At 37.7% G+C, this 27,777-nt stretch overlaps 1 protein-coding gene across 1 annotated transcript in view; it reads left to right on the forward strand.

Annotated features, from left to right (window-relative positions):
* The first annotated feature begins 7,990 nt into the window (after nucleotides 1–7,990).
* The window catches only part of CNGA1 (cyclic nucleotide gated channel subunit alpha 1), a 44,025-nt gene continuing 24,238 nt past the window's right edge, over nucleotides 7,991–27,777 (forward strand). Inside the window, exons 1-2 of the mRNA XM_043438559.1 lie at nucleotides 7,991–8,117; nucleotides 9,598–9,777. Coding sequence (XP_043294494.1) covers nucleotides 9,747–9,777 — 31 coding nt within the window. The 5' untranslated portion in view covers nucleotides 7,991–8,117; nucleotides 9,598–9,746. The remainder of the gene's footprint in view (nucleotides 8,118–9,597; nucleotides 9,778–27,777) is intronic.

The following is a 27,777-nucleotide window of genomic DNA, read 5'->3' on the forward strand; positions in this document are numbered from 1 at the left end:
TCTGCCTATCTTGCCTTTGCTGTAGGTAATCATGAACAGTGCTATTAACTTTGTTACCTAGGAGTTGCGTAGCAGAGGCTCAATCTTGCTTTTCTTGTTCTTAGGCTAAGTGAAGAGTTAAGATCAGCAAACAAAACAATACAAGGTACACATTTTCACATGTGATTGGTTTGGTGGAGAAGGAATAGCATAGGGAGGTGAAAGTTGGAAGGAAGGGAGATTTATGCCAAACTTGGATTACTGTAAAGCTTAGATTTCTATTTAAAAGTTTTGTTTATACCTTAGAGTTGAAAATTCTACCTTATCAAAGTTTGTTGATGATAGTCAATAGGGATCTAAAGTACTATTTATTTATTACTTACTTAGTTAACTGACACATATGTAGCATTTATATGGACAAATATTCTGAGATTTTTATGAATATTTGCTTTGTAAATTATCATAATAGAAACTATTCTTAATCCTCACTTTACAGATGACAAAAGGGAGGCACGTAGAGACTCAAAAACTTGCCTGTGAACATATAGCTAGTAAGTGGTGGAACTGGGTTGCTAACTGGGGCCTCAGAGTCTGTGCTCTTAACCCATTTGCTAATTGGATATTTTTTTTAAAAATTAAAAATGTATCTTTGAGATGATATATAAATCTAGATCTGCAACTGAGTGGTTTTCCTCCTGATTATAGATCACCTTTTTCTGCTTTTTAAAATAAATTAAAATTTTTAATTATTTATTTATTTATCATTGGCTGCACTGGATCTTCATTGATGCAGGGGTCTTTCTCTAGTTGTGGAGAGTCGGGGCTACTCATTGTGGTGGCTTCTTTTGTTGCAGAGCATGGGCTCTAGGCATGCAGGCTTCAGTAGCTGAGGCATTTGCGTTCAGCAGTTGTGGTGCACGGGCTGAGCTGTTCCAAGGCATGTGGGCTCTGAGTTCCCCGACCAAGGACTGAACATGAGTCCCCTGCACTGGAAGGCAGATACTTAACCCCTGGACTATCAGGGAAGCCCCTGAGCATGCTATTTAAAATTCATGGCTTATTTCTGAAACTAAGCATCATTTTATGGCTTATACTGACAAGCAAACAGTACAGAGTCTCTCCACATAGAAGCTGATAAAATAGTCCACGCTGACCCAAGTGCACTGATGTCAGTAACACACAACCCTGTCTCCTCCGTGACGGGTTCCTTCCCTGCTCTGAATCCTTTGGAGCCCTTCTACATTTAATTATGTTGCTTAACTAGAAATTCTGTGGGCTTCCCAGGTGGCCCTCGTGGTAAAGAATCTGCCTGACAATGCAGGAGATGCAAGAGACATGGCTTTTATCCCAGGGTGGGGAAGATCCCCTCGAGTAGGAAATGGCACCCCACTCTAACATTCTTGCTTGGGAAATTCTGTGGACAGAGGAGCCTGGTGGGATACACTCCATGGGGCCACAAAGAGTAGGACACAACAGAACACACACACACACACACCCCACACACAACCAGAAATTTTATACTCTAGCAGTAATTATTAATTAATAGGGAACTCCAAGACCTTTCAGTAAATAATATCTTCATAGTTGTCATAATTGAGGTTCTAATGTATGCTAGACCTGTGGGAAGAGTTTTGTGTAGAATATCTCTAATTACCATTAATTGATAAAAAGGATCCCTTCGACTATCAACTATACTGATAAAAACAAATACTTGCTAATTGGCAGAGCCAGTGTGCAAGTTACATTAGTTTGACTCCAAAGTCTGTTTGGTTTTCTAAGCAACTGTTAACATCAGGTGCTAAAATTTTATTACTCAGCTTCTTTTAGATATATAAGAATTAATCAAAATTCTATCAGTTTTTTAAGATCAGTTAAATTCAGTAATAATAAACGTTTTCCTTTAAATTCCATGATAGTTTATGAAGAGTTGTGTAATTTCAGTTACAATAGCACAATGGTAACCAGGTTTATGCCAAAGCCTTTGACTGTGTGGATCACAATAAACTGTGGAAAATTCTGAAAGAGATGGGAATACCAGACCACTTGACCTGCCTCTTGAGAAACCTATATACAGGTCAGGAAGAAACAGTTAGATCTGTACATGGAACAACAGACTGGTTCCAAATAGGAAAAGGAGTACGTCAAGGCTGTATATTGTCACCCTGCTTATTTAATTTCTATGCAGAGCACATCATGAGAAACGCTGGGCTGGATGAAGCACAAGCTGGAATCAAGATTGCTGGGAGAAATATCAGTAACCTCAGATATGCAGATGACACCACCTTATGGCAGAAAGGGAAGAACAACTAAAAAGCCTCTTGATGAAAATGAAAGAGGAGAGTGAAAAAGTTGACTTAAAGCTCAACATTCAGAAAACTAAGATCATGGCATCTGGTCCCATCACTTCATGGCAAATAGATGGGGAAACAGTGTCAGACTTTATTTTTGGTGGCTCCAAAATCACTGCAGATGATGATTGCAGGCATGAAATTAAAAGACGCTTACTCCTTGGAAGGAAAGTTATGGCCAACCTAGATAGCATATTAAAAAGCAGAGATATTACTTTGCCAACAGAGGTCCATCTAGTCAAGGCTGTGGTTTTTCCAGTGGTCATGTATGTACATGAGAGTTGGACTGTGAAGAAAGCTGAGCGCCGAAGAATTGATGCTTTTGAAGTGTGGTACTGGAGAAGACTCTTGAAAGTCCCCTGGACTGCAAGGTGATGCAGCCAGTCCATCCTAAAGGCGATCATTCCTGGGTGTTTATTGGAAGGACTGATGCTGAAGCTGAAACTCCAATACTTTGGCCACCTCATGTGAGCTAACTCATTGGAAAAGACCCTGATGCCAGGAGGGATTGGGGGCAGGAGGAGAAGGGGACGATAGAGGATGAGATGGCTGGATGGCATCACCAACTTGATGGACATGAGTTTGAGTAAACTCCGGGAGTTGGTGATGGACAGGGAGGCCTAGCGTGCTGCAATTCATGGGGTCGCAAAGAGTCAGACATGACTGAGAGACTGAACTGAACTGAACTTAGGTATGTACACTTCTTACAGGTAGGGCTGTGATTCTGTAGGCTGTAAAATCCTGTTTTATTAATTCAGTAGATCTGGTTTTACAGGTTGGATGATTATGATCTGTAATTAGTATGTTCTTTTCCTATAAACAAATCTACCTGAAAAGCTAAATTATAATTAAGGAGTTAGTTTGCTCATTAGCAGAAATCTCGCCACGTATTGAGGGCTTCCCAGTGACTCAGTGGTAAAGCATCCACCTGCCAGTGTAGGAGACTCAGGAGATTCAGGTTTGATCCCTGGGTTGGGAAGATCCCCTGGAGTAGGAAATGACAACCCACTCCAGTGTTCTTGCCTGGAAAATCCCATGGACAGAGGAGCCTGGCAGGCTACAGTCCATGGGGTCACAAAGAATTAGACAGGACTGAGTGACTGAGCCTGCACACACAGCCATATATTGAACACCTCATTTGTGGAAGAAAGTTTACTTACTATGTTAGATATATCTTTTAACTAAGAAATAGAGAAGACTTAGAAAATATTTTTAAAAATTGAAGTATAGTTAATTTACAGTATGTCAGATGACACCACACTTATGGCAGAAAGTGAAGAAGAACTAAAGAGCCTCTTGATGAAAGTGAAAGAGGAGAGTGAAAAAGCTGGCTTAAAACTCAACATTCAGAAAACTAAGATCATGGCATCTGGCCCCATCACTTCATGGCAAATAGATGGGTAAACAGTGACAGACTTTATTTTTGGGGCCTCCAAAGTCACTGCAGATGGTGACTGCAGCCATGAAATTAAAAGACGCTTGCTCCTTGGAAGAAAAGGTGTGACCAACCTAGACAGCATATTAAAAAACAGAGACATTACTTTGCCAACAAAGGTCTATCCTAGTCAAAGATATGGTTTTTCCAGTAGTCATGTATGGATGTGAGAGGTGGACTATAACGAAAGCACTGAAGAATTGATGCTTTTGAACTGTGGTGTTGGAGAAGACTCTTGAGAGTCCCTTGGACTGCAAGGAGATCCAACCAGTCCATCCTAAAGGAAATCAGTCCTGAATATTCATTGGAAGGACTGATGCTGAAGCTGAAACTCCAGTATTTTGACCACCTGATGTGAAGAATTGATTCATTTGAAAAGACCCTGATACTGGGAAAGATTGATGACAGGAGGAGAAGGGGATAACAGAGGATGAGATGGTTGGATGTCATCACTGACTCAATGGACATGAGTTTGAGTAGGCTCTGAGAGTTGGTGATGGACAAGGAAGCCTGGCGTGCTGCATTCCATGGGGTTGCAAAGAGTCAGACATGACTGAGCGACTGAACTGAACTGACTGAAGTGTACAGCAGAATGATTCAGTTATACATATATTCCTTTTCACATTCTTTTCTATTATAGGTTATTATATTATAGTTCTCCATGCTATATAGTAGGTCTTTACTGCTTAGCTATTTTATATATAGTAATATGTATATAAATTCATTTGTGTCACTTTTTCAGATTCCACATATAAGTGATATTATATGATATGAAATAGAGAAGTTTTATAACTTGCCCTCGGTAACACTGTTAGCAAGAAAAAGAACTAGATTTTGAACCAAAGTGTATCTGACATCCTGACTGTTAAGCCAGATTGCCTCTCATAGGGAGTGGTATGCACACTCCCTATCCCAGTGCCTGGCATGTAACACTCCCCATTTTTTCTTAACTGAATAAGGGCATTAGCATTTTGTCAATCTTGCACATTTTATGTATTTTGGACTCTGATTTATTGAATGGAGAATATTGAAAAGATATTTAATAAATATATATTATATTAATATTGATACATACTAGCTATTTGGAAGTGGTAAATTAATGAAAATCATGGATCATGTCAGAAAAGAACACGTTTTCATGTATATACCACATCATGTTATAGTATCATGGGGTCCTGGACTCCCAAATTATGCTAATGGGATTTAAGAACTTTGGGGTTCAAAGGGCAGTGGAAGGCAGTTCTACTGTTTATCTCCTTATCAGTATCGCTGCTCTCAAAGCTGTACAGGCTCTACTTTCTCTTGCTGGAATCCTGAATATTAAGGTAAATACAGGTATGGGAAAATACATAAATTTTTCATTCATCTATTTCAATGAATATTACTGAGGCACTGATATGCACTAACTCCTTATTTTCCAAACAGATCCCCCATCTCCCTCTATCCCCATCCTGTTCTTCTTGGTGCCTTCCTATCTCATTAAATTACAATCTCTTCTTTAGTTTCATGTGTCAAAATCTAAAGTCCACCTTGACTTCATTCTTTCACTCACACCACCCCACCCCTGCCTCCATGTAGTCAATCAGCAAATCTTATTGTCTCTGTCTTAAAAATACATGCCTTTTTCATCATCTCCACATCTGCCATCCTGGTCTGAACCACTGCCATCTCTCACTGAATTGCTGTCATAGCCTCCTAACTGTTCTTCACATGATCTGTCCTCTAAGACCTTAACTCCTTCCCCTCCAGCCTTTGTTTCCTCTAACTTAGCCACCTGATCTCTTTGATGTTCTTTAAATACTCTAAGGCAGTCCTGTTTTTGAGATTTGCACATATTTTCTTGCTAGGCAGGATCTGCCCCCCCAGAACTAGGCATGACTAGCTTTGTGCCTATATTGAGGTGTCAGCTAGGTGAGGTCTTCCCTGAGTACCCCATCTAAAACTGTCCTGCCTTATCCCCACATCATTTTCTCTCCCCCCTGCCTTATTTTATCATATTATTGATCACTGTCTGACTTCTGTGTTTACTGCTTAGTTTATTGTCTTGTGCTGTCCTACCCCACTAGAATGTATCCTCCATGAGGGCAGGAACTTAGTTTTGTTTACTGTTAAACTTCTTAGTGCTTAGAAGGGATCCTGGCACTGAATATCTGTTAAATGAATGATTATGCATGGTATTGAGCTAGACACTAAAGATACAGTCATGAATAACACAGACACCATCCCTTGTGGAGTTTACAATTTTTATAGGGAAGACAGACATTAAACAACGTAGCTCAGCTGGTAAAGAATCTGCCTGCAATGCAGGAGACCTGTGTTCGATCCCTGGGTAGGGAAGATCCCCTAGATAAGGGAAAGGCTACCCACTCCAGCGTTCTGGCCAGGAGAATTCTATGGAGTGTATAGTCCATGGGGTCACAAAGAGTCAAACACTACTGAGTGACTTTTACTTTACACGAGATTTAATTATTATGGTTATAAGTGCTGAGAAGACATCATTGACCATTCTGACTACAGGTCTTGGTGTGCTGGAAGACATACTATCAAATATTTAATAATTTAGGGCCAAGTGCCAGAATCCTTTAAATCACACAATTTTTGAAATGAAAATACAACAGAATCAATGTCACACAAATGAGCATCTACAGTTAGAGGCAGTTTAAATAGGATTATAAAGATTTAGAGGGAGCTGACGAAGCAAGGCTGGGAACCAGACTAAAAGTAGCCTACTAAACAGATAATCCAGTGTGGCTATGTTCTCTCCATCAGTCAAGGTTACTGCAGGCCCCAGGAAGAGAAATCCATTGGTAGGCCAGGTCAAGTTAACTGTCCTTTGGAGGAGAAAACAAAATGAAACAAGATGAAACATACTTTTACCCTTTTAAATTTGGGTAAATCAGAAAAATATCGTAGTATGTGTGTTGTATATATAAATACAACATTCCTGCTTACCTTCAATTTCAGCAGAGATAATTTTCCCCCAGAAGTTTTCTTGACCAACTCTTTTCCTCTCCAAATCTTAGGGCTTCTTTTGTGTGCTTCCTTAACCCTCTGTCACACACACTCTTTTGTAAGCACCTCTTGCTTTGCCTGTTTCCCTCTTGTGGACAGTCTCTAAGGAAAGGGCTCCCACATCTTAGAGCAGCACCCAGTGTAGCGTGGAGCTCAGGAATTACATGTTGGATGAATTCTGTGCCTTTATGAAGGACTATTATTTCACATTGTTAAGTACTGTACACACAGAAAACATATATTTTCATTTTAAAAAACTGAAGAGAATTATTTTATTTGGTCACACACTGCTAGAATTATGTAACAAATTGTTTAGAAACGGTATAAAAAATAGCTCTGTATCTTTACCTGTTAGCCAAGTACGTGTGGCTATTAAATAACTGTCAAAAGTCCAATCGCAACATGTTGAATACAGGTAAGGCCTAGGGAATGTGCTGCAAAGCTCCAGTTTAGAGGAAAGTGAAAGGAGAGAGAGCACGTTATTAAGTGTTCTCTTATATATACCATGAGCGTGTCATATGCTGTAATCTTGCTCCATTTTTCTCACAAAAACCTACTGAGGGAGGTATTATATTTCCATTTTACAGATAAGGAAATTGAGACTCAGAAAGGTTAAGAAATTTTCTCAAGACTGCACAACTAGCAAGTGTCATCCCAAGAATCAAAAATATTCACTTCATCCTTAATTATAGTTTTGGAATAGGAAAGGTGCACAAAGGCAGTGTAAGCTAGTAAGGGAAGATAAAATAAATGAGAGATTCTAATGGTGTGTGTGTGTGATTCATTGGGGAATAGCTATTGTATAATGGCAAGTTCTGTGAAGTTTTATGTCAACCAGGGGTTGAGTTGGCAGGAGGAAGAAAGGTATCAGAATTATTGCTCAAACTTATTTAATTCATTGAATCATTCTAAGAGTATTTCAGTTAACAGGCAATCCAGGGGAAAATGAATGGCATTATGAGGGGGCAAGTTCCTAATCTTGTCATCTTGTTTTATTTTTAGGTATATTTGTTTTAGTTACATCTTTGGGCTTCCCTCACAGCTCATTGGTAAAGAATCTGCCTGCAATGCAGGAGACCTCAGCTTGATTCCTGGGTCAGGAAGATCCACTGGAGAAGAGATAGGCTACCCATTCCAGTATTTGGGGGCTTCTCTTGTGGCTCAGCTGGTAAAGAATCTGCCTGCAATGTGGGAGACCTGGGTTCAATCCCTGGGTTTGGAAGATCCTCTGGAGAAGGGAAAGACTATCCACTCCAGTATTCTGGCCTGGAGACGGTATTCCATGGACTGTATAGTCCATGGGGTCACAAAGCATTGGATATGACTTTCACTTGGTGTATGAGGTAAGATTAGAAAAAGATTGCTCTAAATAACCATAAGATATTTCCTGAGTCAGGAGATGTACTTTTTTTTTTTTTTTTTTTTACTTCTTTTTGGCCATGCCATGTGACTTGTAGGATCTTAGTGCCCTGACCAGGGATAGAATCTGGGCTCCTGGCACTGGAAGTGTGGAGTCCTAACCACTGGACCACCAGGAAATTTTTAAGAAAATGTATTTTAAACTTTTAAAAGAAAGCATACACATTTGTCATAGTAGACTATTATAAAGTTTAACTCTGCTATTTATCTTTAAAAAAATTTTAATAGTCACTTATCAAGTGTTTACCATGCTTTCAGTTCAGTTCAGTCACTCAGTCGTGTCCAACTGTTTGTGACCCCATGAACCACAGCACTCCAGGCCTCCCTGTCCATCACCAACTCCCTGAGTTCACCCAAACCCATGTCCATTGAGTCGGCGATGCCATCCAACGATCTCATCCTCTGTCGTCCCCTTCTCCTCCTGCCCTCAATCTTTCCCAGCATCAGGGTCTTTTCCAGTGAGTCAGCTCTTTGCATCAGGTGGCCAAGGTATTGGAGTTTCAGCTTCAGCATCAGTGAACACCCAGGACTGATCTCCTTTAGGATGGACTGGTTGGATCTCCTTGCAGTCCAAGGGACTCTCAAGAGTCTTCTCCAACACCACAGTTCAAAAGCATCAATTCTTCGGTGCTCAGCTTTCTTTATAGTCTAACTCACATCCATACATGACCACTGGAAAAACCACACCCTTGACTAGACGGACCTTTGTTGACAAAGTAATGTCTCTGCTTTTCAATATGCTATCTAGGTTGGTCATAACTTTCCTTCCAAGGAGTAAGCATCTTTTAATTTCATGCCTGCAGTTACCATCTGCAGTGATTTTGGAGCCCCAAAAAATAAAGTCAGCCACTGTTGCCACTGTTTCCCCATCTATTTGCCATGAAGTGATGGGACTGGATGCCATGATCTTAGTTTTCTGGATGTTGAGTTTTAAGCCAGCTTTTTCACTCTTCTCTTTCACTTTCATCAAGAGGCTCTTTAGTTCTTCTTCACATTCTGCCATAAAGGGTGGTGTCATCTGTATATCTGAGGTTGTTGGTATTTCTCCCAGCAATCTTGACTCCAGCTTGTGCTTCATCCAGCCCAGCGTTTCTCATGATGTGCTCTGCATAGAAGTTCAATAAGCAGGGTGACAATATACAGCCTTGACGTACTCCTTTTCCTATTTGGAACCAGTCTGTTGTTCCATGTCCAGTTCTAACTGTTGCTTCCTGACCTGTATATAGGTTTCTCAAGAGGCAGGTCAAGTGGTCTGGTATTCCCATCTCTTTCAGAATTTTCCACAGTTTATTGTGATCCACACAGTCAAAGGCTTTGGCATAGTCAATAAAGCAGAAAGATGTTTTTCTATTTTAGGAAGTGTAATAATCTCTTCATGTTACTATATCTCATTTTCATCCTCAGATCTGCAAGGTATTATCATGTCCATTCCATGGAAACTGAAACTGAGGCCCAGAGGGTTCACTACCATGCTCTAGTCTCAGAGCTGGTGAACTTGGAGCTGAGATTCAAGCCAGGCCTGTGACTCCAAAACCTCTGCGTGTAAACTCAGCATGGCGTCACAGACACCACCCCAACCTAAAGGTGACTGTGTAAGAGAGACGGAAGTAAAGTGAACGTTAAATTTAAGAACAAGAGGTTCTTTTTTATTAGACAAGTATAATTTTCTGAAAAATCCTTACTTCCAAGAAGAGATATCTAACTAAGCATATTAAGGAAGTCTACAGTAATAAATCAGAAAAAAAGTTTTGTGAGTATGTGAAGTGAAGTGAAAGTTGCTCAGTCATGTCCAGCTCTTTGTGATCCCCTGGACTATATAGTCCATGGAATTCTCCAGGCCAGAATACTAGAATGGATACCATTCCCTTCTCCAGGGGATCCTCCCGACCCAGGAATTGAACCACGGTCTCCTGCACTGAAGACAGATTCTTTAATAGCTGAGCCACCAGAAAAGCCCTTAGTGAGTATGTAAACTATCAAATATTGCATTAAAAACTCTGAGGAAAATTTACTGTTTGGTCATTAGAATAATATTTGGACACTAACTGGTATATCTTATTGCCACACCTAAAGTATGCCTTATTCTTTCAGGGATGCTAAAACTCATCCAATTTTGTTTCTGACTAGATATGTTTCAGACATACAGCTCTTCCACAAAACACACATTAAATGGGTCAATTAATAAATAAGTACACCTTATTTATATTTTAATAGTTTTATTATGATGGCACTCTATTTAAAATTCTAGTCATAATTTATAAAAAGCCTATAATTCTACCCAGATTGTAATGCTGGGTGAATTGAAAATAGAACTTTAATAAAATTCATTAGCCAATATTACCTTGGGTTAAGTTTAACTGCAAATTTGTTAAGAGGTATAGTATGAGAAAACCCCTTTTGTTCCTAAATCTGTCACATATTAATAAGCTTGGGCTCTAGCAAAGGATAATGGTGCTTTGCTGTTATTTTCATCTGTATATAAATCCGCAAATCCAATACTGGCTCATGAAAATCCTCCTTTGTCAATGCCACAGAACTGTTTCTTTCCTTGGGAATGATTAGGAAAACTAGCTGTTCGTGCATATTTAAAGAAAGGAAAAAGATCAGTGTATTTATTTCTTTTAAAAATTAGGACCTGGATTTTGACAATGTCCAGATTTACACTATATCCCTGTTTGTTTTGGATATACCACTGACTTCTGTTTCTAGAAGACATAGATATAGTGCTTAAGCAACCAAAGGTAAGAACTCAGTGGTAATTAAAATTATATTTTCACATATGTTTATACCTCTATCTCGATTTATTAATGCATCAGCATTTGCTTTGTTTTCCATGGTATATACTTTCTAGCTACAACTGATGGTTTTATTTTTGTTGATTTCTCTGTAGTTTTGACAGATAAATGAATATTTTACTAAATACAATTTAGTTAAAGATACAATTTTAATTAAAAATAACACTAAATAAAGTCTGGCAATATGGTCCTGCTAATCTGAATATCACAGCATAGTAAATACTACCTTTTTGCAAGTTTCAAGTTCATTTTTTACAAATGTAAGTATAGTTGATTTACAGTATTGTCTTAGTTTCTAGTGTACAACACAATGAATTTGGTTTTATATATGAATGTATGTGTATACATATGTTACATATATATATTCTTTTTCAGATTCTGTTCCATTTGGATTATTAAAAGATATTGAGTAGAATCCCCTGTGCTATATACAGTAGGTCCTTGTTGTTTACCTTCAAGTTCATTTTTAGAAGTCAAAACAATACCTTTGTTCAGATGTGTCTTTCCTCAAAGGAAGTATCATATACTAGATTTTCTTTCTTTTTAAGATATTTGAAGGTGGAACACTGTCAAATTCATATAAATTTTAATAAAACTTCCTGAAAATATGAGCTCCAACTCATTGGAGACGTTTAAGAACTTTTTAAATGTTAGTTACTTTATAAGCATTATTATAACAACCTGCACACCTCCTTTAGAGGTAAATGGTCTAAAGAGGTTTAATGACTCTCTCAAGGTAACATATTACCATTATGTGATGGAGCCAGAATTTAAATTATCTTGCTTTCTTTTATTTCTCCATGACAGGCATGTATAATTTAATTAGACTTTTAAAAACTTAGCAATTATTTGATAGTTTTATTTTCCTGGCCTCCCTGGTGGCTCAGAAGGTAAAGAATCTAAAGAATCTGCCTGCCTGCAAGGCAGGAGACTTGGGTTTGATCCCCGAGTCAGGAAGATGCCCTGTAGAAGGGAATGGCTACCCACTCTAGTATTCTTGCTTAGAGAATTCCATGGACAGAGAAGCCTGGAGGGGTTCAGTCCACAGGGTCACCAAGAGTCAGGAACCACTGAGTGACCGACACTTTCACTTTTTTCACTTTATTTTTATAAACTTAAAACTACTCTTTATCATGTTTATTGTGCCAAGATTACAGGATTTTAAATATTTGTGCTTTCATTCTGTATCAGAAAGTTAGACTTTATTAAACTGAGCTTTTAAAATGGTCCTACTGTTAAAGACATATCTTATAAACTAGCTTTTCACTCCTTGACCTTTTCTGTTTATATATCCCTCAGTCAATTTGTTCCACTATATTCATTCTTTCACTTACTCTTCTTTCTATAAATGTTACTCACTTATGGTTTTGTCAGATGAAGCAGGCAGAAAAAAGATAATGGGGATGGAGGTGGTAAAGCATCATGATGTTAACTGTAAATAAAAGACCTAATAATTATTGGTTATACTTTATATCCCATAGCGCAGGGGTCCCCAACCTCCAGGATCTAATGCTTGATGACCTGGGGTGAAGCAGATGTAATAACAATAGAAATAAAGTGTACAGTAAATGTAATGCCCTTGAATCCTTACCAAACCATCCCCCTCAACCCTGGTCCTTGGGAAAATTGTCTTCCACGAAATTGGCCCCTGGTGCCAAAAAGGTTGGGGACCGCTGCATAGAGAATATACCCTCTTTCCTCTACTCTTGGAATATTGGCACATATTGACCACAAAAATAATCTCAATTAGGCAAAAAAAAAAGTATACATTCTCTGGTCACAGTCAAATAAAGTTAAAAATTAATAAATTTAAATTAAGGACCCTACCCCTTAGAAATGAAAAAAAAAAAAGGGGGGGGTGGGAAGGGGGAGAAATATCAAATAACTCTTTGAAGATAATAACAAGACACTATTATAGAGCTTTCTCTTTTTCACGGAGGTAATTTTTTTTTTTCAGTGGGTTTTGTCATACATTGACATGAATCAGCAATAGATTTACACGTATTCCCCATCCCGATCCCCCCTCCCACCTCCCTCTCCACCCGATTCCTCTGGGTCTTCCCAGTGCACCAGGCTCGAGCACTTGTCTCATGCATCCCACCTGGGCTGGTGATCTGTTTCACCATGGATAATATACATGCTATTCTTTCGCAACATCCCACCCTCACCTTCTCCCACAGAGTTCAAAAGTCTGAGATTAGATCTCAATTACAGGAAAAAAATTGTTAAAAATTCAAACATATGGAGGCTAAATAACACGCTTCTGAATAACCAACAAATCATAGACGAAATCAAAAAAGAAATCAAAATATGCATAGAAATGAATGAAAATGAAAACACAACAACCCAAAACCTATGGGATACTGTAAAAGCAGTGCTAAGGGGAAGGTTCATAGCATTACAGGCTCACATCAAGAAACAAGAGGTAATTTTTTAAGCTATGAAATTAATAGTGCTAAAAACTTAAAAGTCTGGATAAAATAGATTATCTTCTACATAAACAAATGCCTAAATTTAAATTGAAGAGTAGAAGTTAAATTGACTAATACTTATGGACATGATTTTAAAAAGGGGTCCAAAACTACCTCCAAAAAAGCTACAGTACCCTAGATATTTTTATTTATCATTCAGTAAAGACTTACTTGGTGCCGACTATGTGCCAGTGATGGTCTTAGATAGAAACTTTGCTTTGTTTCCCGCTGTGTCCCCATCAGTAGGTCGGCGGGATAAATCTGCACCGTGCCAAAGGCCGTCACCTGACATACGAGTGCGTGGGAATCAGGCTGTCATATCTTAAGTTTTGGCTATGGCACTAACCAGACAGCCGGCACTTTCCTACGTCCCCTCAAAGGGAAAATAGCATGTGCCTTCTCATCAGCAGACGACCATTATGCCAAGATTTTGAATTGTGGTAATATAGATACTCTAGAGTGTGAAGCAAGTGCTTATAATTACACATGACAGTTCTCAAATGTTACAAATGTTCCCAGTTACAAATCAACTTAGCTTTAGCTGATGAAAGGTAACTAGTGAAGTTTAATGTATATTCTTGAAAAAATAGGAAATTACTAATAAAAGAAAACTTCCTTAACACAATAAAGAAAATTTATCTAGAACCAGTGAGAAAAATAGGAGAAATTCTAGAGACTGAAACAGAAACAGGATATATTATCTATTATTTAACAGTGTTCTATAACTTCTACTCAACATAATGAAATGAGAAAAATAAACAAGATATACATTTTGAAGAGATAAAATTATTGTTAATTGTGGGTATTGCCTACCTAGAACATGCAAGTGGATCAACTTAAAACTATTAAATCTGAAGTTCCAATAAGATGATAGGCTGCAAAATAAATATATAAATTGACAGCTCTCCTATAAATTAGTAGTAACTAGTGAGACAATATGTTTAAAAAATCTTATTTATAAACACAAATTTAAATACATAGAATACATTTAACTAGAAATATGCATAGCTTGTTTAATGAAAACTATAATGACTTAAAACATATATAGTAGACTTTAAAAGCTATCAATAAATGAAGAGACGTCCCTTGTCAGGTAATTAAAAATTTTAATATATTAAGTATGTTGATTCTCTCAAAATTAATCTGTAAATGTAATGAAATCTCTTTTCAAAGCACATTGTTTTCTTGGGAAATGATAAAATTGTTCTAAAGGCAATTAGGACTAAGAAATTTACACATTGTACTGTTATAGTATTTAAATGTGATCATTAAAGTGATGATAGAAGGTAGATGTTTAAATTTTGAGAGTAGTGTTTGTGCAATAAAATAAATATCAAAAGTAAAGCAAAGATTTTTTTGGAAGGTTTTCATGAGCCAGGCATTATGTAAATTTCTGGAAACATAAACATCAGAGTTCACAGGTACCTGATCTCAAGTCCGGTGGGACAGACCCTGATAACTGGATCATAATACAATGATGGGTCAGGGCACTCACGAGAAGTCTTCCACATTACATGAGTGCTGAGGGGAAGCCACAAGCACCCAGGCATCCTAAGCCTAGGCATTAGAATATTTGCTCTTTTCTTCATTCCTTACCTTCTTCAGATGCTGTTTCTTCTGCCAGGAGTGCTCATTTCCACTACTCCCTTAGTAAACACCTACTCATCCTTCAAAACCCAGTCACATATTCCCTGCTTTGGAGAGCTTTGCATGAATCTCCTGACTCCACAGAGCCTTTATACACACAATATTGTCATACTGGATTTTTGTTACTTACAGGGCTCTCTTATTAACTTCTTTAGGGCTGGAAGCCTGTCTTAACATGCCATCCTTCCTCTCTTCTTCCTTGTCTTCACACTGCAGCAAGCTATACGGCGCATAGCACGTGCTCAACAAGTGTTGAGAAACAAAAATATTAAGTAAAGATGAGATTATGTTATCTTCAAATTGTTTAAAGTAAAATTATCAGTAGTTTTAATGTGTTCTTTTGGGTATAAGACATAGATTTATAAGAAAAGCAGGGAAAAAATTATCTTAAATTTCAAATAGCCATTGTGACTGACAAAATTCCTGTGTAATTAGAATCCAGGGGACCTCAAGTGCTGGGTTAGAAATACTTATTTGCCTCTTTGTATGTTTACTCACTATTGTTTCCATCAAATTTTGTATTTGCTTTGTCCCAAGGATGTAAAGAGCAAAGAAAGTTCTCTGCTTTTAAGAAGCTTAGAAAAGAATTGGTAAAGTGGAATAGTCACATGCAAACGTAGATGTATGTACAAGGAAGTAAATGCTTGTGGCTAACATAATGGTTTAAAATATAGTCAATACATATAATAGATGGTAAAATTACAACAGATTTTGTGGAAGATGAAACCCTAATTTAGACTTTCCCCAAAGGCTTCTCATCAGCATCCATTTTCTGAGAAATTCCATTCTCATCACATTGCATTTCCTGAGAAACAAATATTTGAGTGAGGTACCCTAACATAAAGGTCAAGGAAACCTGCAGGTAATCATAATTTATTAATTTTTATGGTCAATTTTTAGAATTCAGAATACTTTGTGATTGAGTGGGGAAAAGTGGAGAGGATAATGCATTAAGGCTTCCAACCATTGCGGAAAGTCTTCATTCTTACCCTTGATTAGTGTAACACATTGATTCTAGAGAAAATTTTCTTTGATGATGTAGGGTCTTGTGATGCTCCAGAGTTTTAATATATATGACTTTATTGTTATAATCCATACTTTAAGTTTATTTGAAAAATATTCCTAGTTCTGGTCATTGGGAATGGAGTAGCAGTTTTGCTCTTAGGACGTTTACTTTTCTGGCATTTATATCACTGTTTTCTTGTAAAATGTTTGGCTAAAAAAATGAGTCTAGAAAATATATTTGGTTATTTGATGGTTTATTAACTGCCTTTTGATTAATTGAGATTTTACTTTATGATGGCCCCTGTGCAAATTTCCTGTGAATTGTAAAGGTGATGATAATGACTAGGATAATAATGACCACCTTAGTGAAATTGTTGCTTCTTGAGAAAGTGTTAGGGTTAGGGTTATTCTTTTGAGAAACTATATTGAAATTTATCCTTTTATTATAAAATTAATATGTGCATATTGTATAAAGTTCAAATAATGCAAAGATCTAATCTCCAAAGGTAACTATTGTTTATAGTTTACTGCATGTTGTTCTGCACTTTTTTTTGAGGCTTGAATTTTACTGGTTGCATTGGCGGATTAGAGTACATTCTTTAGAATAGCTTTGCACTAATGGAGAAGAAAGCATTTCTCTTTAAAAAGGTACCTATTTACTTAGTGTCAGTGTAACAAATAATGTTGTTGTTCAGTCGCCCAGTCGTGTCCAACTCTTTACAACCCCGTGGACTGCAGTCTGCCAGGCCTCCCTGTCCCTCACCATCTCCCAAAGTTTGCCCAAGTTATGTCCATTGCATCAGAAATGCCATCCAGCTATCTCACCCTGATGCCCTCTTCTCCTTTTGCCCTCAATCTTTCCCAGCATCAGGGACTTTTCCAGTGAGTCGGCTGTTTGCATCAGATGACCAAAATATTGGAGCTTCAGCTTCAGCATCAGCTCTTCCAACAAGTATTCACAGTTGATTTCTCTTAAGATTGACAAGTTTGATCTCCTTGCTGTTCAAGGGACTCTCATGAGTCTTCTCCAGCACCACAGTTTGAAGGCATTAGTTCCTCAGCACTCTGCCTTCTTTGTATTCATACATACAAATAATGGATGAATACCAAATACATCATTTTTCTCAATTTTGGGGGGACATTCACAAAGAATTCTACTCCAGAAAGCACCAACATATAGGAATCCTCATACAAGTTGAATCGTCTTTGGCTAATGCTAAAGCGGGAGTTGGTGATGGACAGGGAGGCCTGGTGTGCTGCAGTCCATGGGGCTGCAAAGAGTCAGACACGACTGAGACACTGAACTGAACTGAAAGCTGAAGCTCCTGCTTTGGTTACCCGATACGAAGAGCTGACTCATTGGAAAAGATCCTGATGCTGGGAAAGATTGAAGGCAGGAGGAGAAGGAGGTGACAAAAGATGAGATGGTTGGATAGCATTACCCACTCAATGGAAATGAGTTTGAGTAAACTCCAGGAGATGGTGAAGGACAGGGAAGTCTGGCATGCTGCAATTCATGAGGTCTCAAAGAGTCAGACACGACTGAGTGAATGAACAACAAATAAGTAAACAGTGTGCGTGCTCTGAGCTGCATAATATGCAACTGTCTTTGTTTAAAGATGATGCTTAAAAGTCTGCATGCTCTGCCAGACTTAGAGACTGGATTGCTCAGTTCAGTTTTCAATTTTATCCAGAAGTAGTTCACTGCTTATGTGACATAATATGGTCAAAACATAGTTGTGATGATAATTAAATGAGATCATGTGATGATAATTAAATGAGATTAAAGGAGTTAGATTGCTTAGCAAGCCAAACACTGGTAAACAAATATTTCTTGCTAAATAATTTAAGGGATTTACATGTTAGTAAAGTACATAAATGGCATTGCTGTGCTGTGCTGTGCTTCATTGCTCAGTCATGTCTGACTCTTTGAGATGCCCTGGACTGTAGCCCACCAGGCGCTTCTGTCCATGGGGATTCTACAGGCAAGAATACTGGAGTGGGTTGCCATGCCCTCCTCCAGGGGATCGTCCCAACCAGGGATCAAACCCAGGTCTCTCGCATTGCAGGTGGATTCTTTACCATCTGAGCCACCAGGGAAGCCCATGAATACTGGAGTGGGTAGCCTATTCCTTCTCTAGGGTATCTTCCTGGTCTAGGAATCGAATCAGGATCTCCTGCATTACAGGTGAATTCTTTATAGCTGAGCCACCAGGGAAGCCCCATGAATGGCATTCAGTTCAGTTCATTTCAGTCACTCAGTTATGTCTGACTCTTTGTGACCCCATGGAATGCAGCATGCCAGTCTTCCCTGTCCATTGCCAACTCCCGGACCTTGCTCAAACTCATATCCATCGAGTCTATGATGCCATCCAACTATCTCATCCTCTGTCATCCCCTTCTCTTCCTGTCTTCAATCTTTCCCAGCATCAGGGTCTTTTCCAAGGAGTCAGTTCTTCGCATCAGGTGGCCAAAGTATTGAAGTTTCAGCTTCAGCATCAGTCCTTCCAATGAATATTCAGGACTGATTTCCTTTAGGATGGACTGGTTGGATCTCCTTGTAGTCCAAGGGATTCTCAAGAGTCTTCTTCAACACCACAGTTCAGAAGCATCAATTCTTCGGCACTCATCTTTCCTTATAGTCCAACTCTCACATCCATACATGACTACTGGAAAACCCCTAGCTTTGACTAGACACGGAGCTTTGTCGGCAAAGTAATGTCTCTACTTTTTAATGAATAGCATTAGTAGAGCACTAATTTTTGAATTTTATGCTTTATAATATGCTTAATTCAGAAAGGTAAAATTAAAGTGCAATTAGTAGAGGACCAGGGGTACATATTCACTTGGAAGATAATAATAATGCCTAACACCTAGCAGGCATTAAACATGTAATGAAAGAATGAAAGAACCCAACTGAAAAATGTACCAAGAATATAAACTTCTAATAAATCCAAATGATTAATAGACTCATGAGAGTTTGTCCAACTTCTTCAGTAAAGGCAAATCAAAAACCATAGTGCAAACAAATTTGTCTCATAAAATTTGGAAAAAACGCCCTAAAGTCTGACAATATTAAGGGCTGGTCTGGTGTGGAGGAAGTGATGTACCTGTACAGGAGTCACAGAATGTAAAATGACACACACCTTGGGCAGCAGTGTGGCTGGCCTCATACCCAGCCATTCCACTTCTGGGTGTGGACGTAAGGACGCTCTCGCACAGGTGTCTAAGGAAACATGCAAAGGATTTTCATAGTAGCGTTGTTCATAATAGCAAAAAAACTGGAAAGAACCAATGTTTCATTAATAGAAGAGGTACAAAAAGAAAAAAAGGAACAATATATAATCTATACAGGTTACATTATTAACAAACAAAATTATAAATGAAATAGGAAGTCAGAATTATACACTTATACACATGTCTCAAACGATGCTTTGGTTATGGATGCTTATAAATCTATGTAAAAGGATGGAATGAGCTGGAAAGATAACACACCAAACTTACCGTAGTGGTTGCTTCTGGGTAGAGGGTAGAGGGAAGACAAGGTTGGAACTGGGTGGTGGCAGCTTGGTAAAAGGACCTAAAGTTTAGATATAAAGTTTAATTTTATTTTTAATTGGAAGATAATTGCTTTACATTGTTGTGTTGGTTTCTGCCATACATGGTTGAAGCATTGTTATATGTATAACATGTAAGTTATAAGTATATAACATATAAGCATATGTATATGTGACTCTCTCTTGAAACTCCTTCCACCCAATACAATAAAATTTTATTGTTTTTCAAATGCCATCAAATGTGGGAAGCAAGTTTGACAAAAGACAAAAGTTAACTTTGTTCACTCCTGGTGGTAGAACTATGGGTAACACAATTTTACATTGTTTTGCATTTTGAAATGAGGGTCACTATGCATAACCTCAAATTTATTAATGTACGTTGTACAATATTCAGAAAATGCAGTAGTCCCCTTTCTATGCTTATTGCCCATTCTCATCCATGGTTTTCTTTCCTCAGAGGCAGGTAATAACTGTTACCACTTTCTTGTTGCATCTTCTTTTCTCTTTCTCCACACACATGCATAAACACACATGAATATATATATATATGTGTGTGTGTGTGTGTATATATATATATATAAATATTTTCTGACATATGGTAATATGCTATATCTTCCAGAACTTACAACACCTATTCATTTAGAAGTATTTTGTTAAAAAAAAAAGAAGTATTTTGTTATTTTTAATAACTATATAGTATTTCCTCATGTCTTTTTTGAAAGAATAAAAAGGGAGAAAGAAATTGAGAGGGAGGGATGGAAATTGGGACTTTGTTGCAGAAGAAAGGGTAATGATTCAGTAGACAATGGTGAAATCTTGAAGATTCTAGAACAAGAATATGCTATGTATATGCTCCTTAAGAAGATTAATTTGGGAGTACTTTGAAAGATGAACAGGGGAAAGGGTGAGGCTGGGGATAAATAAATCAGCTAAAGACTTAGTCAAAGATAAGTGGCAACAAGCACCTGACCAACCCCTAGTGATAATTAGAATGAAAAAGTGGGAGTGTGGGCAAGAGCAGTTGTAAAATAGGATATGTAATACTTGACAGAGTGACTGGGGGAAAGGAAAGAGTCAAAGACAATGAACTCCAAGTTCTCAGAGAATTAAGTGCATGAAAGAACAGTGATCCTATGACCAGAAATAGGCAAGTCAGAAAGAAGAGCTAGTTTGACACAGAAAGAAGTGAAAGTCCACTTTTGAACACATTGGACACAGGGCTGTGAAGTGGCTACTGCAGAAAACAAATGAGAAGAGATTGGCTAATAGGAGGTATTCAAAATATTTGAAATGAATTAATGAATGAAATGCAGTATTGAAGCCAAGATAGATGGTCAGGGCTATTTATGTAACATTTGGAGATACTTGCATAGAAGTGAAGGTAGAATTTTATGCAAGAAAATGGGTGAAAGTATGAGTCCCTTTGTTTCTCAGCAGTATAGGATGTTGAATGCAGGACTGTGCATGCTACAGGTTTCTATGTAATATGTGATATCACTAGTATAAATGGAAAGACACAGTGGAAAAAGTTACTGGAGCAGACAGAGCACGGGTGCTTTGGACGTCTATAGCTTCTTGCGTGCATGCTAAGTCGCACGCAAGTCATGTCTGACTTGCTAAGTCATGTCTGACTCTTCGTGACCCTATGGACTGTAGCCCAGGCTCTTCTGTCCATGGGATTCTGCAGGGAAGAATACCGGAGTGGGTTGCCATGCCCTCCTCCAGGGGATCTTTCAGACCCAGGGATGGAACCCGAGTCTCTTATGTCTCCTATATTGGCAGGTGTGCTCTTTACTACCAGTGCCACCTAGGAAGTCTATTACTGATTGATGATAAAAGGAGATCCACATCCATGCCACATTGCTAGTGGCTACAGGATCATCAGGTTCAGTTGTCCCTACAGTCCTGATGCGCTATGCTAGAGTTTTATGGGTTGGGAGAAAGTGATAAACAGAGGAGGTGTGGGGAATGAGACTTTAGTAAAGAGGTTGGAGTAGGAGCAAACAAGATTTGGATTCATTTCTTCATTGCTTTCACCCCTGCTTCCTCTGACCTGCATTGATTCATTTGCTCATTCATTCTTTCCACAAATATCATTGGGTACTTGCAGAGTTTAAAGTGCTATTCTTAATGCTAAGGATATATATGAATCCTTATAAAGGATTAAACACAAAACACAAACAAAACACAAAACAAAAACAAGCCCTTCTCTTAAAGAGTTCAGTCTAGTGAAATTATAGAAAATCCTGTCTGGTATTTTTCCTAAGTGGATTTAGAAATTCTACACAGTAAGGATTTAGGGATATGATCTGATAAGAGGTGGCAGCAAGGAACTTAGTTTAAAGCTATATTTATTTACCAAATCAACTGGTTTTTTTTTTTTTTAAGTACATTTTTTAGTGGTAGCTTGGGCTCCTAAAGGAGATCTTTGGAAGTTAGAACCCCCAAGGCTGCCATTTTGCTGGTCAGTATTTTAAGACATGCGTTTTGAGTCTATCTCACTGCCTTGTAAATAACTGACTCAATCCAAAAGGGACACTTCCCTGGAGAAGACAACACTGATAGGTATGAAGCAGGGACAGATGGGTGTCCCTTGGGGCCATTGGTGACTGAGTTCCCATATCATGCCTTTCCTGAGCTGTGCCAGAAAGAGCTTGAGCTTTGCAGCCTGTGTGTGCATACCAGCACTGCAATAAAAGTCACATGAACAAATCCTTTAACCTCTCTGAGCTTCATATCCTCCCCTGTGAAATGGAGAAGATAAAGCTGTGCCTCAGATTCTTATGTGGATTAAATATGCTAAACTGGTGTATCACCTGATCTGTAGCAGGCGTTTAATAAACCCTTCTTATCTTTGTCTCTTTGTCTCTGTGGTCCCCAAGTACATACAGAGGCTGGCAGAGGTAGACTGATGCAGAGAATGGACAACATATAGTTCTTTCTCATTTGCTTGTTCTCATCCTGCCTACCTTTGTCACACCTGATGGCAAGGAGTCATGAGTATTTCACAGAAACGTTCTCCTCAATGCAATCAGAAGTGCTTCATTTCATGTCTACAAAAAAATGATTAGAATTTGGGCAGATTCTGATGATGCCCAGACTAGATGCACCTGATCCTCTTAGAAAGAGGCTGACATTTTCTTACCTTTCAACTTCCTCTTCTAAATCCTTCACGACACCCTTTTCTTTTTCCACTCTTTTCCCACTGAAACTTATCTTGAGCATCCTCTGACCCCCTGTTGCTGCTCCACTTTCATCAAATAATCTGGCACTTACTGTTCAGATGTCCCTTTCCTGCTGTGTCTCCCTGTCATTCCAGGCAACTTCCACACCTATGAAATATGCGTTCGAGACATCTGCGTCCCTAGCTTCACAAGTTCTTTTCTTCCCTTTTCTCCCACCTCTCCACTGTGGCCCCCTGAATCCTTAACTCATAGCTGCTTCACCTCCACAGTTGTAAATTTCAGCCCAGCTTCTTACTTCCTGACAACAGCCCCCTCTGCTTCCTGCTCTTACTCTCTAAACCTGTTGTTCAGCCTTATTGAGACCTTTGTCCCTTTAACCTTTAACTTCCTAACAAATGCTCCATTCCTATCATCCTCCCTCCTTCAGCTGAAGCTCTGTGATGTTTTCTCTCACAGCCTCCTTACCTCTTTTCCCTCCACCCGAGTTGCTGACACCAGTCTCAGATCATTCCCAGATGCCTTTTGGGCGCTTTCCTTCCTGAACGACTAGGTGTGGTGAGAGACCACAGCATCCTGGGCACTGTTGCTGGGACCCAGTGATAACTGTAATCCTTCTGTAGATTTCTACCCCAGCTCCTTCCTGTTGCCTCACCCAGTTGGGAAACTGACCATGGCCCCATTAGCATCCTCCAGTGACTCCTCATCCTTGTTAACACAGCATTCAGTGCAGGTAATGAATTAACCCCTGCCTCCCTCTTCCCTTCTTTTCTTGTCATTTACTCACAGAACTGTATTCTGCATGATTTGATCTGCTGTTCTTCCCTGAAGGCATCCTGCTGTCTCACATGCTTGCTTTTCTGTCCTTGCTGCTCCTACCTAGAATCCTGTCCCATGTTGAAATAGGCTTGGTGGGTGCCTGCTCTTTGTACAAGGTCTCTTTAGCCCCGTCTTTTTAGGAAGTTTTATCTCCAGCTCCCTGCAGAGGATTTGGTACATCCTCCCTTGGCTCCCACTGCACCCCTGGCCTGACCTACCTCTGTGTGCTGGATAGCAACTGTTTGACTCCCTGAATCCCCCTTCACCTTGTATTAGTTTCCTAGGACTGCTATACTCAACTTACCTAAACATGGTGGCTTAAAAAAACAGAGATCTATCGTCTCAGTTCTAGAAGCTAGAAGTACCACATCAAGGTATTAGTAGGGCCATGCTCCCTCTGAAGGCACAAGGGAAGAGTCTGTTCCATACTCTCTTCTAGCTTCCGTTACCTGCAGCTATTCCTTGGCTCGTGGGTTGTTGTTGTTCAGTCACTCAGTGGTGTCTGACTCTCTGTGACCCCATGGGACCCCAGGAAGGTCCCTTTCTTCTTCTCTTTTTCTGTCTTACTGCAAGAGCTAGGACCTCCAGTACAATTTGGATACTGCTAGAATATCTTTGCCTTGTTCTTGGCTTTAGGGGGAATATCTTCAGTGCTTTCATCATTGGGTATGATGTCAGTTATAGGGTTTTTGTACTTTTTTTTTTTAATCGGGTTGAAGAAATTTCCTTTTATTCCTGATTTGCTAAAAGTTTTTATTGTGAATAGATATTAAATTTTGTCAAATGATTTTTCTACATTTGTTGAAATGATCAGATTGTTTCCTCACTTTTTTCTATTAATACAGAGAATTTCATTGTTTTTCAATTTTTAATTTATATTTTTCATTTAAGTTATGAGGTTGACTTTTTTAATATTAGTTGTTTGTGAGTTTTGTCTTTGAGAATTGATCCTAAATGTTTCAGATTTGCAGATCTGAACTGTCAGAGAGGTAATAACATCAGCCTTGAAGTCTTTCTTGACCGTTATTTTATCTCTCCCATTGCTGTATTCAGAAATACAAATATTATTGGGTTAGTGTAGGGCCAATAGCATAGAGTAATGTTTCTTTAAGTGTAATTTAGGAACAGCTTGAAATAGAATTATTTAAGGTGCTTGATAGAATTGTAGATTCCTGTGCCCCATGACATTCATACTCTGAGAGCAGGACCAGGGAATCTGTACTTTACACGAGATTGATAGGTATCATTCATCCTAAATTTAGAGAACCACTGCTTCATAGTTAATTATGTTCATGTGTGTGGGTACACAGTGTATCTTTCTGATATTTGATATAAAGAAGATACTGTTCTGATTTTGCAGATGTAAAAACCAAGGCTGAATAAGGTTAAAAATCTCACTTGAGTTCATTCAATTAATAAATGGTAGATTTTGAACCCAAGTCAGACTACTTCCTGGGCATTCATAATTTATATTCCAAGTTAATTTTGCATCAGGTTTGTCAGTCATTTACTTTGCTTTATCTAAGTGAAGTTTTTGTTTTAGTCTTTTATTTTAATTGGAGGATAATTGTTCTACAATGTTGTGTTGGTTTCTTTGTGAAGTTTTTTTATTGCCTTACTTAAGTGAGAAAATTTTGTTATTCATTTAAAAATGAAAGCTGAAACTTTGTGAAAGCAATTGTTTCATTTTGATGCAAAGATTCATGTTTGAAAACCAACAAAGGAATGAATTCTCTAAAAGAATTTTTTGTTTTTTGTTCAGATGTCTTATTAATCATCCTATGATACCAAAAATAGTTGAAAATTATATGGCTCAACTATTGTTGATCAAAATCAACATTTGTCAAAATCAACTATTGCTGACATTAAAAACCCTTTCTCAAACTACACATTTTGCCTTTAATACATAAAAAACTTTAATGTAAAATTTCAAAATAAAATATTAGCAGCTAAAACTCAATACATATGAAAAGAATAACTTACCATAATCAAGGAGATTTTATTTCATAACTATTAAAATAATTTATTAATATAGTTCACTATATTAATAGGGAAAATTGAAAGGAAAAATATTATTTCTATAAAAGCAAGGGAGCCTTAATAAAAATCAACATTCATTCCAATTTCTAATTATTAAAAATTAATAAAATATGAATAAATGGAGATTTTGCTACCATGTATCAAACTTTTAAGTTAACAGTCAGTAATATGCTTAAGAGTGAACCTATAAAACATTCTCATAAAGCCAAGAACTGTACTAGGTGTCTCTTAAGATAGTTTTAATATCAGAATATCAAGTCTGTTACTTGTTATGTTCTGGAATTTTTAGTCAAGGTAACTAGACATCAAAAAGCTAAATACCTCATGAAAAAGACAAAGAATAATTTGTGTAAGTTCTATGATTTCATTACTGAAAGCAGAAATTGTTTAGCATAAAAACTATTAGAAATATTTTTAATTTTTAATTTTGACTGTAAAGGTCAGTTAGGTTGGCTGGTTTAAAATAAGTAAATAAATATTTTTTATGATACAGCAAAAGCAATGGGAAAAAGGGAAAAGCAAGGGGAAAATGTCTTGACTATCTTCTTGATAGTAACAAAAATGCAAAATATCTAGAAATTAATAAAAATATAGAATCTGTACATAGAAACTTTTTCAAAAACATAAAAATATTTTCTAACTTTTTCTATAATTTTCATGTAAACTCCACCAAAATCTTTATGGTTGACAAAACAAATTTTGAACAATAACATTTCAAGCTAGTAGGGAAAAGATGGACTATTGATTATTGATTTAGTGTTATTTAGACTATTGACTAGCCATTTAGAAAATATAAAGTTAAATCCCTACCTCACACCTTACACCAAAATAAATTTGATAGATTAAAATTTAAATGTGAAAAAGGAAACCATAGAAACAGTGGAGAAAATGTGTTGATAAATAATTTTAAGATCTAGAGTGGAATTTCGTGTATTTTATTTTTATATTTATATATTTTTCTTTTTTCTAGAGTGAATATATATTATAAAGTGATTGTGTGATATAAAAAAGGTTTTTTTCCTATATAGAACACTTAGGCCAAAAAGAAATTATGGGAGAAGGGAAGTGATTCTTTGTTCTTCAGGAGCAAGCAAAGTTCAGGTTTGGTTCATTGTGACATGCTGGATAATATTATTTGTCCTATTTAATCTTTTTTACCCACACACAGTTTTCCCTATGTTGAAATGGATGAAATAATCATATATTCTCCTTTTACTAATCATAAGGTACAGGATCTCCCAGAAAGAGTGGCCATTGATGACAACAGGAAACCAGCATGCTGTAAATACGACCAGAATGTGCATGTTAATGCTGGAAGGGGTCAGTGAGGTAGTTCTCAAAGTGGCTGTTTCTTTTCTTTTTTTTTTTTTCAGTGAGAACATCATTTTTTTTTTTCCATTTATTTTTATTAGTTGGAGGCTAATTACTTTACAATATTGTAGTGGTTTTTGTCATACATTGACATGAATCAGCCATGGATTTACATGTATTCCCCACCCGATCCCCCCTCCCACCTCCCTCTCCACCCGATTCCTCTGGGTCTTCCCAGTACACCAGGCCCGAGCACTTGTCTCATGCATCCAGCCTGGGCTGGTGATCTGTTTCACCCTAGATAATATACATGTTTCAATGCTGTTCTCTCTAAACATCCCACCCTCGCCTTCTCCCACAGAGTCCAAAAGTCTGTTCTGTACATCTGTGTCTCTTTTTCTTTAAAAATTTCTTTAAAATTTTAAAATTAAAATTTTAAATTTAAAAATTTCTTTAAAAATTGCTTTATATTTAAATAAATATGCACACTTTTATTAACAAGCATCACAAAAATCCTGTTTACTATTTTTTGACTACTGACTGCTAGTTATTTTCATTAGTTGTATGAATAGTAGGGTGAAATAAAGAACATTATTTATTGCCATCCTCACTTGAAGATGTAACATTTTAAAGAATGAAGGGTATTTTATACATTTTCTCACATGAAATGGTGTCTTTTTTTAATTTTTGCTTTTCTATTTTATTCATAACAAAGGCAAGTTTCCCAACAAAACCCAGAGATCAGTAGTAGAAAAAT

The sequence above is a fragment of the Cervus canadensis genome, chromosome 19 (genome assembly GCF_019320065.1).
Source record: "Cervus canadensis isolate Bull #8, Minnesota chromosome 19, ASM1932006v1, whole genome shotgun sequence".
Taxonomy (NCBI): Eukaryota; Metazoa; Chordata; class Mammalia; order Artiodactyla; family Cervidae; genus Cervus; species Cervus canadensis.